The 16,484-nt window shown below is 34.5% G+C and overlaps 2 protein-coding genes across 2 annotated transcripts in view; one reads left to right on the plus strand and one right to left on the minus strand.

The window, feature by feature from the left end:
- LOC135136009 (uncharacterized) overlaps positions 1-16,484 on the minus strand; it is a 147,620-nt gene that overhangs the window by 88,214 nt on the left and 42,922 nt on the right. The gene's annotated exons all lie outside the window — the stretch shown is intronic.
- Positions 13,080-13,680, plus strand: LOC135135139 (uncharacterized). The gene is made up of 3 exons (XM_064064139.1): positions 13,080-13,238; positions 13,321-13,464; positions 13,514-13,680. The coding sequence occupies exons 1-3, from the start codon at positions 13,178-13,180 to the stop codon at positions 13,636-13,638; spliced, it is 330 nt and encodes a 109-aa protein (XP_063920209.1). The 5' UTR covers positions 13,080-13,177; the 3' UTR covers positions 13,639-13,680.

The raw sequence follows: 16,484 nt of genomic DNA on the forward strand, positions 1-16,484 counted from the left end.
AATTTTTCGACTTCACTTTTTGGATTTTTCTATTGCTCAATTTTTTGACTTTTTAGGTTTTCAGTTTTTGGATATTTCAGTTTTCGAATTTTTCAGGTTTTCCATTTTTCAATTTTTCTTTCATTTTTCAGTTTTTAGATATTTCAGTTTTGGGATTTTGCAATATTTTGATTCTTCGACTTTTCGATTTTTAGCTTCTAGAGTTTTCGATGTGTCTATTTTTTTACTTTTTCGATTTTACAATTTTTCGATTTTTTAAATTTAGATTTTTTAATTTTTAAAATTTTAGATTTTTGGATTTCTCGATTTTTCATTTCAGTTCTTCGATATTTCAATTTTTTAAGTTTTCGAATTTTTCAAATGTTTCGATTTCTTAATCTTTTGATTTTTTGACTTCCCGGTTTTAGATTTTCTGTTTTTCAATAGTCATTTTGTCAAATTTTCGATTTTTTCATTTTCCAAATTTGACTTTTATAAATTCTCAATTGGATTTTTCAATTAATCGATGTTTTGGTTTTCCCATTTCTTGACCTTCGAGTGTTTCGATTTTCCTGTTCTTCAATTCATTAATTTTTTGATTTTTCAGGTTTTTGATTTTTCAATTTTTCGATTTTTTAAGGTTTCTATTTTTCGACTTCACTTTTTTGATTTTTCAGTTTTTAGATGTTTCAGTTTTAGGATTTTTCAATATTTCAATTCTTCGGCTTTTCTATTTTTCATTTCTGATGTGTCTACCTTTTTACTTTTCGATTTTTGGATTATTAAATTTTCATGATATTTTAATTTTTCAATATTTCTTAATCTTTCTACTTTTGACTTCCTGATTTTAGATGTTCTGTTTTTCAATTTTTCGATTTGTTAATTGTTCATTCCCGATTTATTGAGATTTGGTTGTTCAGGTTTTCCATTTATCATTTTTTCAATTTTTTATTTTGGCCTATTTCGGTTTCTCAGTTTTTCCAGTTTTCCGTTTTTTCGTTTTTTGATTTTTCCGCTTTTCCAATTTTTCAAATTTTAACCTTTTGTTTGTCGATTTCTCTATTTTTCGATTTTTCGACTTGATCACTTTTCGATTTCTCGTTCTTTGGATCTTTCAATCTCTGAGTTTTTCAATTTTTCGAATTTCTAAGTTTTTTGATTTATCGATTTATCGAAATTTGGGTTTTCTCAATTTATAAATTGTTTAACTTTTCGATTTTTCGATTTTGACCAATTTCGGTTTCTCAATTGTTCGACTTTTCGACTCCACGATTTGTTGATCTTTTGATTTTTCGATTTCTCATTTTTTCGATGTTTCGATTTTTCAGTTATCCGATTTTTTAAATTCGGGAGTTTCGATTTCTCGATTTTTCGTTATTGGGTTTTTAAATTTAAAATTTTTAAATTTTACATTTTTTCGATTTTCAATCCTTCGATATTTCGATTTTTCAATGTTTCGGTTTTACCATTTTTTAAGGTTTCGATTTTTCGGTTATTAGATTTCTCGATTTTTCGAATTTTCGATTATTTTAATTGTTCATTTTTTTTCTCCCTGTTGATATCAACATCCCCTAGCCTCCTCCTTCTTCTAGGGGATATGAAATATCAAGAAAATATGAAAGTACCAAATTGCTGATAGACTCCATTACTGTACGTCCTTAGGTTATGCTCAATAAGAAAACCAACTTGAAAGTGTTTATATTTATACATCGGAAGAATGTCACGTAGAAATTAGTTTGATTTAAATGGCTTCGTCCCCCAAATTTTAGTTAGCGTTTACTTAGTTACTTTCAGAGATTCTCTGTCTAATAAAAATCCGTGACGGTAGGCAGGCATACAGACGGATAGACAGACAGACGGACAGACAAACAGACAGACGGACAGAGTGTCGGAAAAATGAGACCTATTTTTTGTTACTCTAGAGATCATGAAAGGTCGATAAAACGTAAAAGTAGAGAGTCGGCCGACGGACTCGATTACATCATTTCCTTCGCTTACATTCGGGAAGTAAAAATTGCTCTTAAATTAATGAATTAAGAAAGCAGACTTTTCGAAAAATTATAAAATTTAATTTTGGGAATTTTATTTTAATTTTATAAACCTATAAATTAAAAAATCGGTCTAAAGAATGTATACAGTACTTCCCGCACACTCAGTACACTACTAAATATAAGAACACTGAAAAAAGAAGTTTAAAATACGAGCGCAGCGAACACGTTCAGGTGTAAATCAAAAAATTATTATTTAGTGTCCCTGGAAATCTAAAATATGAAAACAATTTTGTTGTTGTACGCTCGCATTTTAGAGTTTGAATTTTTTCAAGGTAATTTACTTTCACATGGAGATCTACAGACCTATTATGTTAAAAACTAAGTAGTCTTGCTGACCATTCATTCATAAATATTTTTATGACACTAAATTAAATAGGAAAAGAACATTCAGAACGCGAGTGCAGCGAGCACGCTTAGGTGTTATTCAAAATTATTCGTTAATGTCACTGCGAATCTAAATAATTATTATTTATATATAATTTTTTAGTGTCTAAAGAAGTGAATATTGAAAATGTTTGTGAATAGTAAAGTCGGAGAGATCCCAGCAACCTGAACGTGCTCGCTGCGCTCGCACTCTAAAAGCTTTCTGTTTTATAATAATAAGTCTAGATATTGTTTAGAATGCGAGCGCAGCGAGCATATGCAGGTATTATTAAAAATAATCCACTGCTGAAAAGTTAGATTATAAAAAAAATTAAAAATAAAACAATGAATCAATTGTGATTAATAAATTACGAATATGGAATACTTCTAAGACTAAACTTTAAAAAAGAACGATTAGAAGGCGAGCGCAGCGAGCACGTTCAGGTTCCGTTAAAACAATTGATTTAAATGATAAAATAAATTGGCTCATTCCTTAATTATTTTGTGTCATTCTACATAAGTAATTATAAAAACCACGTCATCAATTTTTTGGAACGAGGTAAACGGTTAAATTTTGATTAACGATTTATCTTGCTCACGATAACCTTAAAACGTTTACAAGATCCCAATGCATTCCGTTTTGCAGTTTCTAAGTTAGTTTACAAAATTTTGTTATACATTTTTAATTTCTTTTTCCAAAAATATGGATGTCTCGGTTAAAAACTCAACACGTAGCTAGTCCTTAGTAAGATCAGATGATATACTTTTTAAGAAAAGAGAGGGTGGGTGGGTGGGGCTAGTACCTGCTAAGATAAAACTGATTTTGGCAGATGACATAACTTCTAAGAAAAGAGAGGGTAGGTGGGTGGGTGGTGCTAGCACCTTTTAAGACAAAACTGATTCTGGCAGATGACATACCTTCTAAGAAAAGAGAGGGTGGGTGGGTAGGGCTAGTATCTTTTAAGATAAAACTGATTTTGGCAGATGACATACCTTCTAAGAAAAACCGCTCTTTATTTTCTTAAAGGATATGTCATTTGCCAAAATCAGTCGTATTTTAGAAAGTACTAGCCCCACCCACCCACCCTCTCTTTTCTTAGAAGGTATGTCATTTGCCAAAATCAGTTCTATCTTAGAAGGTGGTAAATCACAAATGCACGAGTACCTTATTTTATAACATTTAGATTTTGATTAATTTTTACCATCTATACGATATTCAGAATACACAAAAATCGGTATAAGAAACATGAAAATAGCCACTCGTCCCATAGACTCTAGTACTTGTTAAGAGCACACTTATTTTGCCAAATAATACCCTCTAAGAAAATAGAATGGTGTATCATTTGCCAAAATCAGTCTTATCTTAGTAAGTACTAGCCCCGCCCACCCGCCTTCCTCAAAAATATGGAGGACAAGTAAGCAGGGCTAGTACTTGCTAAGATACGACTGATTTTGGCAAATGAAATACCCTCTAGAAAATAGAGCGCGACTGGGCAGAGCTAATATTTACTAAGATGAGACTGACTTTTTCAAATTATATACCCTCTAAGAAAATAGAGGGCGGGTGGGCGGGACTAGTACTTGTTAAGATAACACTGATTTTGGCAGATGATATACCTTCTAAGAAACGTAGAGGGTGGGTGGGCGGATTTAGTAATTGCTAAGATAAGACTGAACAATGTTAAGAGTAATCACTAAAATGAAGAGGGGTTGGGTGAGCGGGTAAAAATTAAAAACAAAATACGTGAAAAAGACTTTATCTTATATGCACTGATGTTCTTTATCAGAATCAATTTAGGCCATGGATCTTAAACAGTTTTGGAATGTGTTTTGTATGGTTGTTTTAAAGCTCGACGTTTTAGTACCTAGAACAGACGATGCACCTGTTTACGACATTTTTACTGCTTTATTAGTCACGTTCCTGAATAAATTAAGTCAGAATAAAGGTATGAAAGTTTGTAAAATAGTCTGCAGCTCGAACTACATGACCTCCCCAATATCGAGATAAGTATGCTGTTCTTTTTTTATGATATTCTCACACACAAGCTTGCCATTATTTCGAAACAAGTAAAATTTCATTGCAAAATAATTATTTTTATGAGTATTGCTACACTTTTAAAACAGCAATAAGGACATAAAACCTAAATTTAATTATGCATACGCTATAACACGATGCACATTAAACACGTTTACACAATAACGAGCTCTCCACGTGTCACCAAAGACAATAGGTACTCAAAATGCAAGACTCAACTGTACACATAAAAAACCGCGACGTCACCCAGAAACTTCTGTATGTTCAATAATCGTTGTTACATTTAACGTTTTACTCAATTTTGCGCCTATATAAAATATGACTACAGATTAATGTCTTGACGTCGTCTACGTCATAAGAAGCCAGAAAAAAGACAACGTATGAAGAGGAAAATAAACAAACGTGGAGAGAAAAGAATCCTACTTAAAGAACGAAATCAGTCTTATTAGCCTAGAATATACATAATTGAGAAATTATGGATCGACGTATGTCTTACCATTAGAAACATATCCCTATATTGTGGAAATCCGTTTTAATGGATCATCAATCTCGGATTCACCGCTAGCGTAATTCGTCTAATGCAAACGCCAATTGAGAAATTGGTTCAGCGTGTGCGATGAACCCTTGCGTCTCACCATTGGATTTATATCGCGAAAGAAAAATATTAATGGTCTTGGAAAACTAGGCAGATAACATTGTTCATACAGTTTTTATCTAAAACTCTTCGCACTGTTTGCATTTTTTTAATTGTTGTTACACCAAATTAAAAGGGACGCAAAATACGCAACTATGCGAGGACCGGAATTTTAAGGAGCCTGAAACTGAGCTCCAAAAGCTTGCTAAAAACATGACTATTTATTTCGGGTTTCACGAAGTAGGTTTCCATGTGGCTCTGGGTTCAAGCTACGGACAGAAGCTTGGGTAGAAAATGAACGGAAAAAATGTTAGAACATCGAATATTCATAAAAAGGCAGTAACATAAAACTTGAAATAAGCCTACTAGTAAAGAATATCTCATTTTATTTGAAAAAAATTTACAGTATGAAGTAAACGATTTTTATGCGGTGTTCTAGCTGTTGTAACCAAACACATAAATCTTGCACTTCAATAGAAAGTAAAAAATGTGACGGTCAACTATATTCATTTTTGTTTTTGTTTAATCTACACTTTACCTAAATAGGGAAAAAGTAACGAAAGGAAAAAATGGTAGAGATTATCATTGTCACTTTGCCTCCACTCCCTTTATTTGCAACCCGCTGCAGCCGAGCAACCAATCTATCAGAAAATATTTTCATTTCCGCCATTACTTTCATTTTCGATTTTCACCAAGACTCCCAGTGTTCGAATAACAACACGGTCCAATATTTGTCACATGCTATTTTAATCGTGAAGAAGCGTCGAACGCAAATCTCTTTAATTCAGCACACTAGTGAAAAATCCCACGTCACGTCCCTTGATCGGATGTTTATCGAACGGGCTAAGTTTACAGCTGTGGGGAAAAACAAAATTACTATTGACGTCGAAACCGGTAATGCGACAAGGCAAACATATCACTTCTTGTCGAACGTCGTTACGCATGTGGATGAACAGCTCGTCTCCGGGGACTCCCCTCTCCGGCGAAAGTTGCCGAAGTGCCACGGCCGCTAAATTAGTTTAAATTACGGCAACAATGCAACGGAAGCCTCATTTACAAGATAAAGCATCACCTCCTCACCCCGGATTCCGCAGCATTTCTGCAAATCCAGATTAATTTCAGGGCTTTTAGAATTGATAGCAATCTAGGATGGGATGGAACTGGGGGCATATTTCAAGCGGATTTTGAAAAAAAAAAGTGTGGATAGTTTACGTTCATGCTTTCTTGTATGACGTAATAAGAATATAACTGTCACTGAATTCAAGTAAATTGTAGTGAGACGAAAACGAAAGTCCTACTTTTTCATATAGAAGGAGCTACGAAACGTTCAGCAAGAATCAGTAACTTGATCTGTTTTGATTTATTAATAAGGGGACTGATTAAATTTAATTCTCGAAATGAATACATTTGAAATTCCTCACGTACTGTGCAGAACAATACCATTTCAATGAAATATTGGACAAAAGCCAAATCAAAAATGTAGTAAGAGCACCTGAAATGGAGCTTTCGTTTCGTATGGGAGCTTTGCACAATGTTCTCCGGTTGATTGAGGGTAAATAAACCTGTAAAATTTTATGTCTTAGTCCGTCGTCGAGTGTTCACTTATATTTTTCTTGGGTTTCGTTTTTGTAAATAGAGTTCAGTGGTTCCAAGAGCTTCTACAAAAAACCGGGAGAGTGTATAAGCATATTAGAAAAAATTGGCTGCGATTAATATACTCTTGGCGATGTTCCATTATACAACAAGAACGTTAAAAATTTAGCATTAAGTGGGTACGAGCAAAGTACATTAAATTTTCCTATCATGAAATGCTCTCGAGAACACGTAAGTGCGGCAAACGATACATCACACGTGTATTATTACAAACTGAATAAAGCTCTCGAGCTTTTCAAATAAAAATTACACCACTGCAAGCATAAATTTTACGAATTTGCATATGAATCTGATTAAAGTGTTCGTCTGGGTCATCCAATTAGAGTGCATACTTTCATCTCGTTTTATGGAAACTCGTATCAAAAATAGTCAGATGAGATGTCTCACTGTAGAAGAAAACACCCTTTACAATCTAATTTAAGAATACAGCGTCGTCCACGGGGTGAGAAGTGCACACAAGAACCTACTGCAAGAAATTTACAAAAAAACTCCATCCTTCCTCGCAGCACGTTTTTCTTCCTTGTATCGATTTCGCTGAAAAACTTCCATTTTTACAAAACCGAACAAACATTAATTTTGTCGGCCCCTGTACAAGTCGCGCAAAAACCTGCGTACGTTGTCAAGATGTTTTGACACGTGGCTGATGATAAATTGCCGTATTTAGGGCAAAGTCCTTGTTAAAAGCAGCTAATTACTCCATTGTTTAAACGAACACTTCAAACAACCTCCGAACTTTGTTCCCGCGTATAAATCTCGAGGAAAATAAGTCGTTAGTCTTAATTTCTTGAGGAGATGCATCCTGAAGACAATTAGCTGATTGCTCAAGTTCAGCAAGGCATGCAACTGAATAACAGATACAAGAGTCTGTTACTGTCGCTGGAACAAAAATAACGAGCTTGAAATTATAGGATATGTCCGGAATCGGCTCATAGGCTATTACGAGATAACGTTGTGACCTCTGGGCGATATTTCCGGGACGTTGGATTGGACACCGCAGGGTTATTTGTTAACTGGGGAAGATCACGAGCAGCATCGCAAGTTTTGGGGTTTTTACATAAGCGAGAAATGGAGGAATGGGAGGGTTAACAACGGTCGGGGAAAATTTGCAAACAAGGAAAAAATTTTGTGCGGAAGGAGACTTCCCTTGCCGGGTTTAAATTACAAACTCTCGAATATAATGTTGATCTTAAATGGATGTATTTGTTAATTAACGTTTAGTGTTTGATCATTGTTCAATTAAAAAAATGTGCATTACGGTTCTTGAAATAAAAAACATTTAAAATTTATTTCGTCAGGCAAATGGATGAAAGTTTTATATAAATGTATTATGTCTGAGATAATCCTTTTATTTGAACTCTATTATTTTATATATGTATATATTTCCGGTACTATAAAAAAAATAATCCAACCTGAATTTTGGGAGGAAAGGTCGGGGGAATTCCATTAGCAAAATGCCAAAAATTCAATAATCCAAATCTATTTCTTGCGTACCTAAATAACCATCAAAGAACAAATTTTATTGCACAGCTAAGTACGTCGGTAGATTTTAAAATAATTAAAATACCCATTTACAAATCCCGACGCAAGTTGTCTCTTGCTTTTCTAAGAACAACTTTGATGTGTTAAATACACCAAGCCCTCCTACAACTTCCTTTTCGAGTTCCCTTCCTGTATCAATTAGTTCCTCTTGGTGTTTGTAAAGTGAAGTTCAAAATTGTAAAAGGGTTTTAAAAATTCTTCATCATCTAGTATTTTGTGCCGTTTTTAAAAATGCCCAAAATCTTTAAAAGACAAGTTAAGGGGATGACGAAAAACAAAAATGTTTTTCAAGTAGAAAAAGGCGAACTGCGTTGGGGTAACGTTCGAAATGACCAACTTTTAACTTTCACCGTTACGTTGCTGCTGACGTTGGATTTTCAACCAATCAAATTGTGGTAGTGTGCAGTGCTGCCAGCTTAAAGGAAAATCTCCTAAAGTTGGGATGAATATGGGTGGGGCTTAATTTTTGGCTTGTTAGTTCCTTAATATACTACGCGATACTCAAAAACATGTTTATTTCTTGTAGAGAAATAAGGATTTTACAATTAAGCTCCGCCCACGACGAATAAAAATATCATCATCATTGAGATAGGTCGAGGCTTACATTTTGTCTTTTTTTCTTAATCATCTTTTTACAACAAAAAACTTAAAAAATGTTTAAAATGGTAAATTTGTAGACGAAAATATATGGATTTTTCATCTATGCTCCGCCCCTCGGTCTTAACATGAATGAAAAATTGATAACGGTTGAGATGGAGATGGATGGGTGGGGCTTCTCTTTTGGTTTTCTTTTTTGATTAATAGGTAAATTTTCTTTGTATAATACGATTACTTACTTAAGAACATATTTCACACCGTAATTTCTCGTAGAAAAATAATGATTTTACAATTAAGCTCCGCCCTCAGCTTACGATGAATAAAAAAAATCATCAGAATTGAGATAGGGCGGGTGGGTGGGGCTTATATTTTGCCCTTTTTTTTCTTAATATAGATAGCCATCTTTTCACAACAAGAGACTTAGAACATGGTCAAAATGGTACATTTTTGCAAGGAAATATTGAAATTATGGGGCGGAGCCTAATTGGAAAATCTATATTTCCTTATACAAATTTTCCATTTGAAACATGTTTTAAGTTTCATGTTGTGAAAAGAAGTTTACATATATTAAAACAAAAACGCAAAATTTAGCCGCCCTGTCTCAATTGTGACGATTTTTTTTATTCGCTGTGAACCAAGGGGGCGGAGCTTAACTGCAAAATAATTATTTCTTTACAAGAAATTAAAAACATGTTTTTGCGTTGTTCAAAAAATACTATGTACTTTCAGCAAAAAAGGCAAAATATAAACCCCGCCCACCCACGCCCTCTTAATTGTGATGATTTTTTTATTCTTAGAAACTTGAAACATGTTTAAAATGGTAAATTTTTATAAGGAAATATGGATTTGGAATTAGGCTCCCCCCCTAGGTCTACCAACGGATGAAAACTTCATTACTCTTTAGATCAGGGCAGGTATGGGTGGGGATTAATCTTTGGCATTAATTTTTTCTTAATATATGTACATAGTATTCTTTGAAAAACACGATACTGAAAAACATGTCCTACATGGTAATTTCTTGTAGAGAAATAATGAGGATTTTTAATGAAATTCCGCTCCTTTGGCTCTGGATTCTGGATTCTTAATTTATGGGGGCTGACTGTACCAGCACTTAGGCCTCCTCTTTGGGCCCATTATGCCTTCCCCAAGTCCAGCTCCTTTGGCTCTCGACGATTTAAAAAAATCATCACAATAGGGCGGGTGGGCGGTGCTTATATTTTGCCTTTTTTCTTAATATACGTAGTCATCTTTTCAGGACAAGAAACTTAAAACATGTTTCAAATGGTAAATTTTTGTAGATAAATATGGATCTCGCAATTAAGCCCGTCCCCTCGATGTGACAACGAATAGAAAATTCATCACAATTGAGAATTGAGATAGGGGCGGGTATGGGTGGGGCCTAATCTTTGGCTTTATTTTTTTCTTAATATACATAGCATTCTTTGAACAACACGATACTCAAAAACATGTTTTTAATTTCTCGTAGAGAAATAAGGATTTTGCAGTTAAGCTCCGCCTTCTTGGTTTACGACGAATAAAAAAGATCATCACAATTGAGATAGGGCGGGTGGGCGGGGCTACATTTTGCCTTTATTTTTTTACTATGTGTGCACTTATTTCGACAACAAGAAACTTAAAACATGTCTAAAATCCCACTTAAATGTTGTCATTATCATTGTATGTAATGGAAAACTTCTGACAACGAACAACTTTTGTGTAAAGATATTTTTTAGAACAACAAAAACCGTTTTCAGGGTTCGAAAAAAATCAGTACGTCGGAGGTTCTTTGATTTAATCTTAACTGTTGTTGAACTCATGAGGTAAGACTTAATTTCTAGCCTCCGTGTATGATGAAATACTCTAATGAATTGGTCACTGCTCTACGAAGAAGTAGTCAGTGAAATTATAATTCAAGGCACTTCTTCAAAATCACCAAAACAAAATATGGTGAATTTTTCGATCTTTTGATAATCTAATTTTGGAAACGAAAATTTCGAAAATCTTAGTATGGACACATCAATAGGCTATTTTTCGAATTAACTTGTCGAGATTTATATCCCAGATTTTTTTTGTGTATATTTAGAGAAGTTTGCGAAAAGCTCAAATTTTCAATACACCTGTGGTCCCACAATAACATGTTGGTCCGTAGTTTAGTGGTAAGGGCACCTGCCCGGCAAGCGGTAAACGTCTGGTTCGATTTCCACCGGAGAAGCAACATTTTTCTTCGCTTACCTACACACCGCTTTTGAAAATTTTGACCTTTTTCAAAACACTTTCGAAAATTACCTAAAGAAAGGTACTTATGGAGTCCGACTTAAAAAATTTATTTTCGACTTCATTTCTTCAAAAATTCTAACCATTTTTCCAAAATCGCCGAGATGAAAACAAATATGGCAATTTCTGGGATTTAAGAGAATTTTGTTTTGAAAACGAAGATTTCGAAAATCTAGTCTCTCAACAGGCTGTGTTTTTCGAATTAACTTGTCGAGATTTATATCCCATAATTCTTTGTATATTTTAAACAACTTTGCCAAAAGAGTAGGAATTACGCCGTAGTTTTCTCCCCCTAAATTCACAAGTGGACAGACTCTATGTCCACTAAGTCGGTTTACTAGGGTGTTCTTCGAAAAATATTTCCACTCTATATAAAATAAATGTTTAAACTAAATGAAGTTTTAAAATTCTAGATTTAAATTGTAAAAAATGAGATGAAATGCCTGAAAGTAATTTTGTCATGCAATATAATGTAACTGGGCCTCCGGCCTGTAAATATATTTATTTTTTTGATAAAATTGATCGTAAAATGATAATAATTACCGTATCAGTTAATAAAAGAAAATGAAGAGAAATTCTTGTCCTGTCTTTGAAGTAATTTGAAAAAATCTCGGTGATCTTTTGTGTATTGTTTTTTTAAGCAATTTATAGAATCATGGGAGCCACTTCTGTCTTGCCCTTGAAATAATTTGAAATGATGTCGGGGAGCCCTTGAGTTTTATTTTTGACGTAGTTTAAAATAATCTCGCGGACCTTTTGTGGATCTTGTTTTTGAAGTATTTTGAAAGAATCTCTGGCACCCTTTTGTTTTGTTTTTGAAGTAGTAAGGAATTCCCAAGTATTCTTGGGAATTTCTTATTCTAGTGTTGAAAAATTTTGAAAGAATCTCGGGGATCCCTTGTAGTTTATTTTTGAAGTAATTTGAGAAGAAGTCCTGCAGAACCAGTACGGGAAAAATTTAAACTGGCACTTGAACAGCCGAAATTTTACTTCATTTAAGAGTAGGTATATAAAATTTGGATTCGGGCACCTCTGGAAAATTACAGATTTTCAATATGTGAAGATGTCACCGTAAAGAAAGCATTTGTTAAGGGCCATTTGAGGATTCAAGCTTTCCGGAAAGCCTTACCGGATTGTATATTGCCTCCAGAACCTGTTCTGACAAGATGGGGTTCATCGATTGCAGCGACAATATTTTATTGCGATCATTATGAAGATTTAAAAAAGGGTCATTTATTACTAGGCATGATTTTGTTGTGTATTTCTAAATTAAGTGAAACATTTTAGGGTTTTTTTTTGACTCCACAATGTCGATAAAACTTGTCTAAAGCGTCTATTTTGCCATTTTTCTAAATCCCCCGTTTTATAGCCCATTTTAGGGCCTATTTTGTTTTTTTTTTTTTAGCCTAAAATCTTGTCTTTAGTTATGACGATGTGAGCAAGCACGTCTCTAGTCTAAAACAATGTGAATGTTACCAGTATGACAGTCAGTATGCACTTAGTATGTACCAAAACTCGTACCATGTTGATTGCATTACACGGCAACAGGAACGCAGATGTGCGCAATATGCGACGTAAGAATGTAAAATAAGTTCGTAGGCACAGTTAACTTGCATTAATATAATAACATTGCTGCAAATGTAACTGTGTTTTCTGAGGTAGTTTATTTTATCTTTTATGTTTACTAATGAGAAAACGTATTAATACTTTTTGCATCGTAATAAAAACCATCGTTTAATTTAACATTAAAATGCGAAGGTCGGTCGTTATTGCTGCGTGTTTTCTTTAGATTTAAAATTCATTTTTATGAATTTGTACACTGCATCCAACAAAATATTTTATTTATTTTTTTTATACTCGTATCTCAGGGGTCAATTTCAATCGACAGCAATATTTAATCACATAAACCCAACAAAGAAATTATCGCAGTGGAACCTGATAAGGTCGTCACACGTACAAAATAAAACCAGAGTGGGAATACCACCGGCATATCTTATACATTTTTCAAGAACCATCATTCCCGTAACTGTACGTGAACTGAAACCACAAAAGATGCATCTCGTGTTTGTTTTGCCTTTCGTACTAACAGTAATAAACGGCTCCTTTGCCATTGGTAAGTTGTAAAACCTTTATTTCGTAATTGTTTTGCTTGAACCGTATTTATTTATACACAATCAAAATTTGTTTTCATACAGAATCGAATTTCTATATGGAGGAAAATTGTGCAAACATCACGGGAGCTTGCGTTTTGGAGTCGGAGTGTCCTCATTCGGTGCCTCTCCCGCACAAAAACCAGTGCCCTATGCAGAAGAAAGATGGCGCTGTTTGTTGTACCGACTGTAAGTGACTCAAATTTAAATAAAACACCAAATAAAAATATCTTTGCAGTCCCTGAAAGTGAGCTAAATTGTTATCAGAGTCAAGAAGTCTGTCGCGATCGGTGTCCCAAGTTTTTAGATCGTGGTCGTAAAGGATGTCCCGAGGGGGAAACTTGTTGTATCTTAATATTTTAATTTGTACACTTATTTTTTCTTAGTAAATAATTAGCTTTTGGATGCATGCGTTTGACCGCATTACCCGCTCCGGTCCATATTTCTCCTTTTTATAACACAACTGTGCGGCCGATTAGTGGAAGAAAGATAATAGCCGTTAATGACCAAATTCGTAAATTTTCAAAAGGGCTTCTGGTAAAAGTTGAGATTAATGGCAGGAAATGAGAATAGTATCATCATTAGAATGATGCGTTTAGAGGCTCTGTTGTAATTACAGCGGCTTAGAGGTCGGGCTTTAATTTTGCCAAAAATTATTCATTGTTCTGCTTGTGAAGGATAGTCGATTTTGCGTGCTTGAGCTTGACTGTGTGGTAAGTGGGAAAATTCAGTTTGTGTTTAGGTAAATTATTACTTATTCAGTGCTGGTGTATTATGAAGCGCTACACGGACATGATTTATTCATTTATACAGAGATTATAAATTTGGATTAGGTGATCTAAGAAGTATCGGAAAGCTCGCAAAGTGAAGATCAAAACTAGTCTCTATCTAGTTTTGATCTTTGAACCCTACTAAACACCGGTTGGCTTAATGATTTTTTGTACTGACGTCAGTAACTTAATTAAATTTATTGAGTTGGATGAGCACAACGTAATTATCATGTTCATGATTCATAAATATGTGTTAAATCTGCATTTTCTTAACCAATATTGGTATTTTAATAGAGTTTCAAAGAAGCTAATGTCGTAGAAGCAAACCACACCACATATTTGAAGAAAGATGATGTATCCAAATTTTTAGCAGAGATGAACGCATAAAATTCAGGTTAGCTTTTTAACATTTTTAAAAATTCGACGCTTTTTGTATTTTCATACTACGCGATCACATAGATCAAGATATTAAATTATATATTCGTACACAATATCTCTGCTATACGATGAAGACTATTGAGATTGTTTTTACTTCCCGATGTTCTCTAGCTTCTAGAATATGAAAAAGTAGGTCCCCCATTTCCATCTGTCTATCGCTTGTCATCTATCGACTTAAAAAAACGGATACACTATTGTGAAACTTTTGGTGTATTTTGCGTGAGTTTTTTGGAAAACAAATCAAAATCCTACATTTTACAATTTAACTTAGAAACCACGAAATTCGTGACTCATCAAAATAGACCTGTTGAAAAGCCCGGATAAAATAGCCCCGCTAAAACAGCCCCAAGACGAGATAAAATAGCTCCCGACAAAACAGTTCCGACAAAATAGCCCGCTATGAAACTGTTGTAAATCAAAAAATTTTTGTTTCACAAAATACTACTAGGTACTACTGTTTTAAGGATATGTATCTTTTGGTTTTTATTTATTCATGGAAATGTATAAAATTTGTTTATTTGGGACAATAGAGAGGGCAAGTCAAATCAAGACAAGTCAGGTCAGGTCAGGTTAGGTCAGGTCAAAGTAGAAGAAATAACAGGGAAAATAAGGAAGAGAGAATAGAACCACAAAACGACCGGTGTATTGGTGAGAAAGTGACCGAATTGCGGAAACAATGTTTAAAGAGTAAAAAAAAAGTAAAATGAAGCGCGAGGTAAACAGATGAAGACGGAATACGGTGAAGAGCTTCGGATGGCGGGTAAAGAGTACCTACAAAGAGAGAACAAGGAAAAAGTTAAAAATAGATATACTGAGATCCAAGAGAGAAAAATGGACGCAGGTAATAAATCAGCTGGAAGAAGACCAATGGGGGAGAGGGTACGAAATTGTCATAAAGCAGTTAAAACTAACCCCATAGAGAAGTTGGAAAAAGAACCGAGAACGAGGTACTAGTAGCACTTTTTCCCAAGGGGGAGGACATTAGATGGGAGGAAATAATAGACGCGGAAACCCCACCTTTCGAGTTGGAAGAACTGAAAGAAGCTTCCTACGGGATGAAGAAGAGGAAGGCGCTCGGCATAGACGGACTGACGGCCGAAATATGGGAAGACGTGTGGCAAACCTGCCCGCAATAGGTCCTGAGCATGTACAATTGTCTGGTAAAGAAGAAGTGTTTTCCGAACCGGAGAAGCAGGGAAACTCGTCCAGTTACTTTATACCCATTAGTCTCCTAGATGTGGCGCGAAAAATCTACGAACGCCTATTGGCGAAAAGAATTAAACAGCATCTAGCCCTGAAAGGTGGTCTGTCAGGTACCCAGTATGGTTTCATAGTAGAGAAATCTACCATAGAGGCCAAAGAGATGCAGCTAATTGGGATGACCATAGGCGACTCAAGGCAAACCAAGGAAAAATGTGTGGTGATGGCGCTAGACGTCAAAAATGCATTTAACACCGTGGCATGGACCGCAATTAAAAAAGAGATGGAACATTGGGATAGTTCGGGTTATTTAAAATGAATAATCGTGGATTATTATTTTACGAACAGACACATAACAGGGAATTACGGACAGAAGATTGGGATAAGTTGCGGAGTACCCCAAAGATCGACAATGGGACCATTTATATGGAACATCGTTTATGATAGTATATTGCGAAGGCACATGGGCCCAAATTCAACGATCATCGCATATGCCGATGATAATAATAATAATAATATTTATTTATCCAACAGTAGCTTTACACTACACAATTACAGGATAAATGTTGTATTCCACAATAAACCAAAAATACATAAATAAAATATAAATTATAAAATTGATTCCTAAATAATGAACTCTTCAACAAATCATCTAAAATTATTTGTAGTGACCGATTTTAGTCTGCCTAAATTAATGGTGAAAATGTCAACATCTGAACATAAATTATTTGTACTTCTACACATAGACAATATAGGTGACTGCGCATAATGGTTCGTACTCGCTGCAGATAAATAAAATGT

This window comes from Zophobas morio, unplaced genomic scaffold (assembly GCF_036711695.1).
Source record: "Zophobas morio isolate AGI-343-1 ecotype UQ-CSIRO unplaced genomic scaffold, CSIRO_AGI_Zmor_V1 ptg000004l, whole genome shotgun sequence".
Classification (NCBI taxonomy): domain Eukaryota; kingdom Metazoa; phylum Arthropoda; class Insecta; order Coleoptera; family Tenebrionidae; genus Zophobas; species Zophobas morio.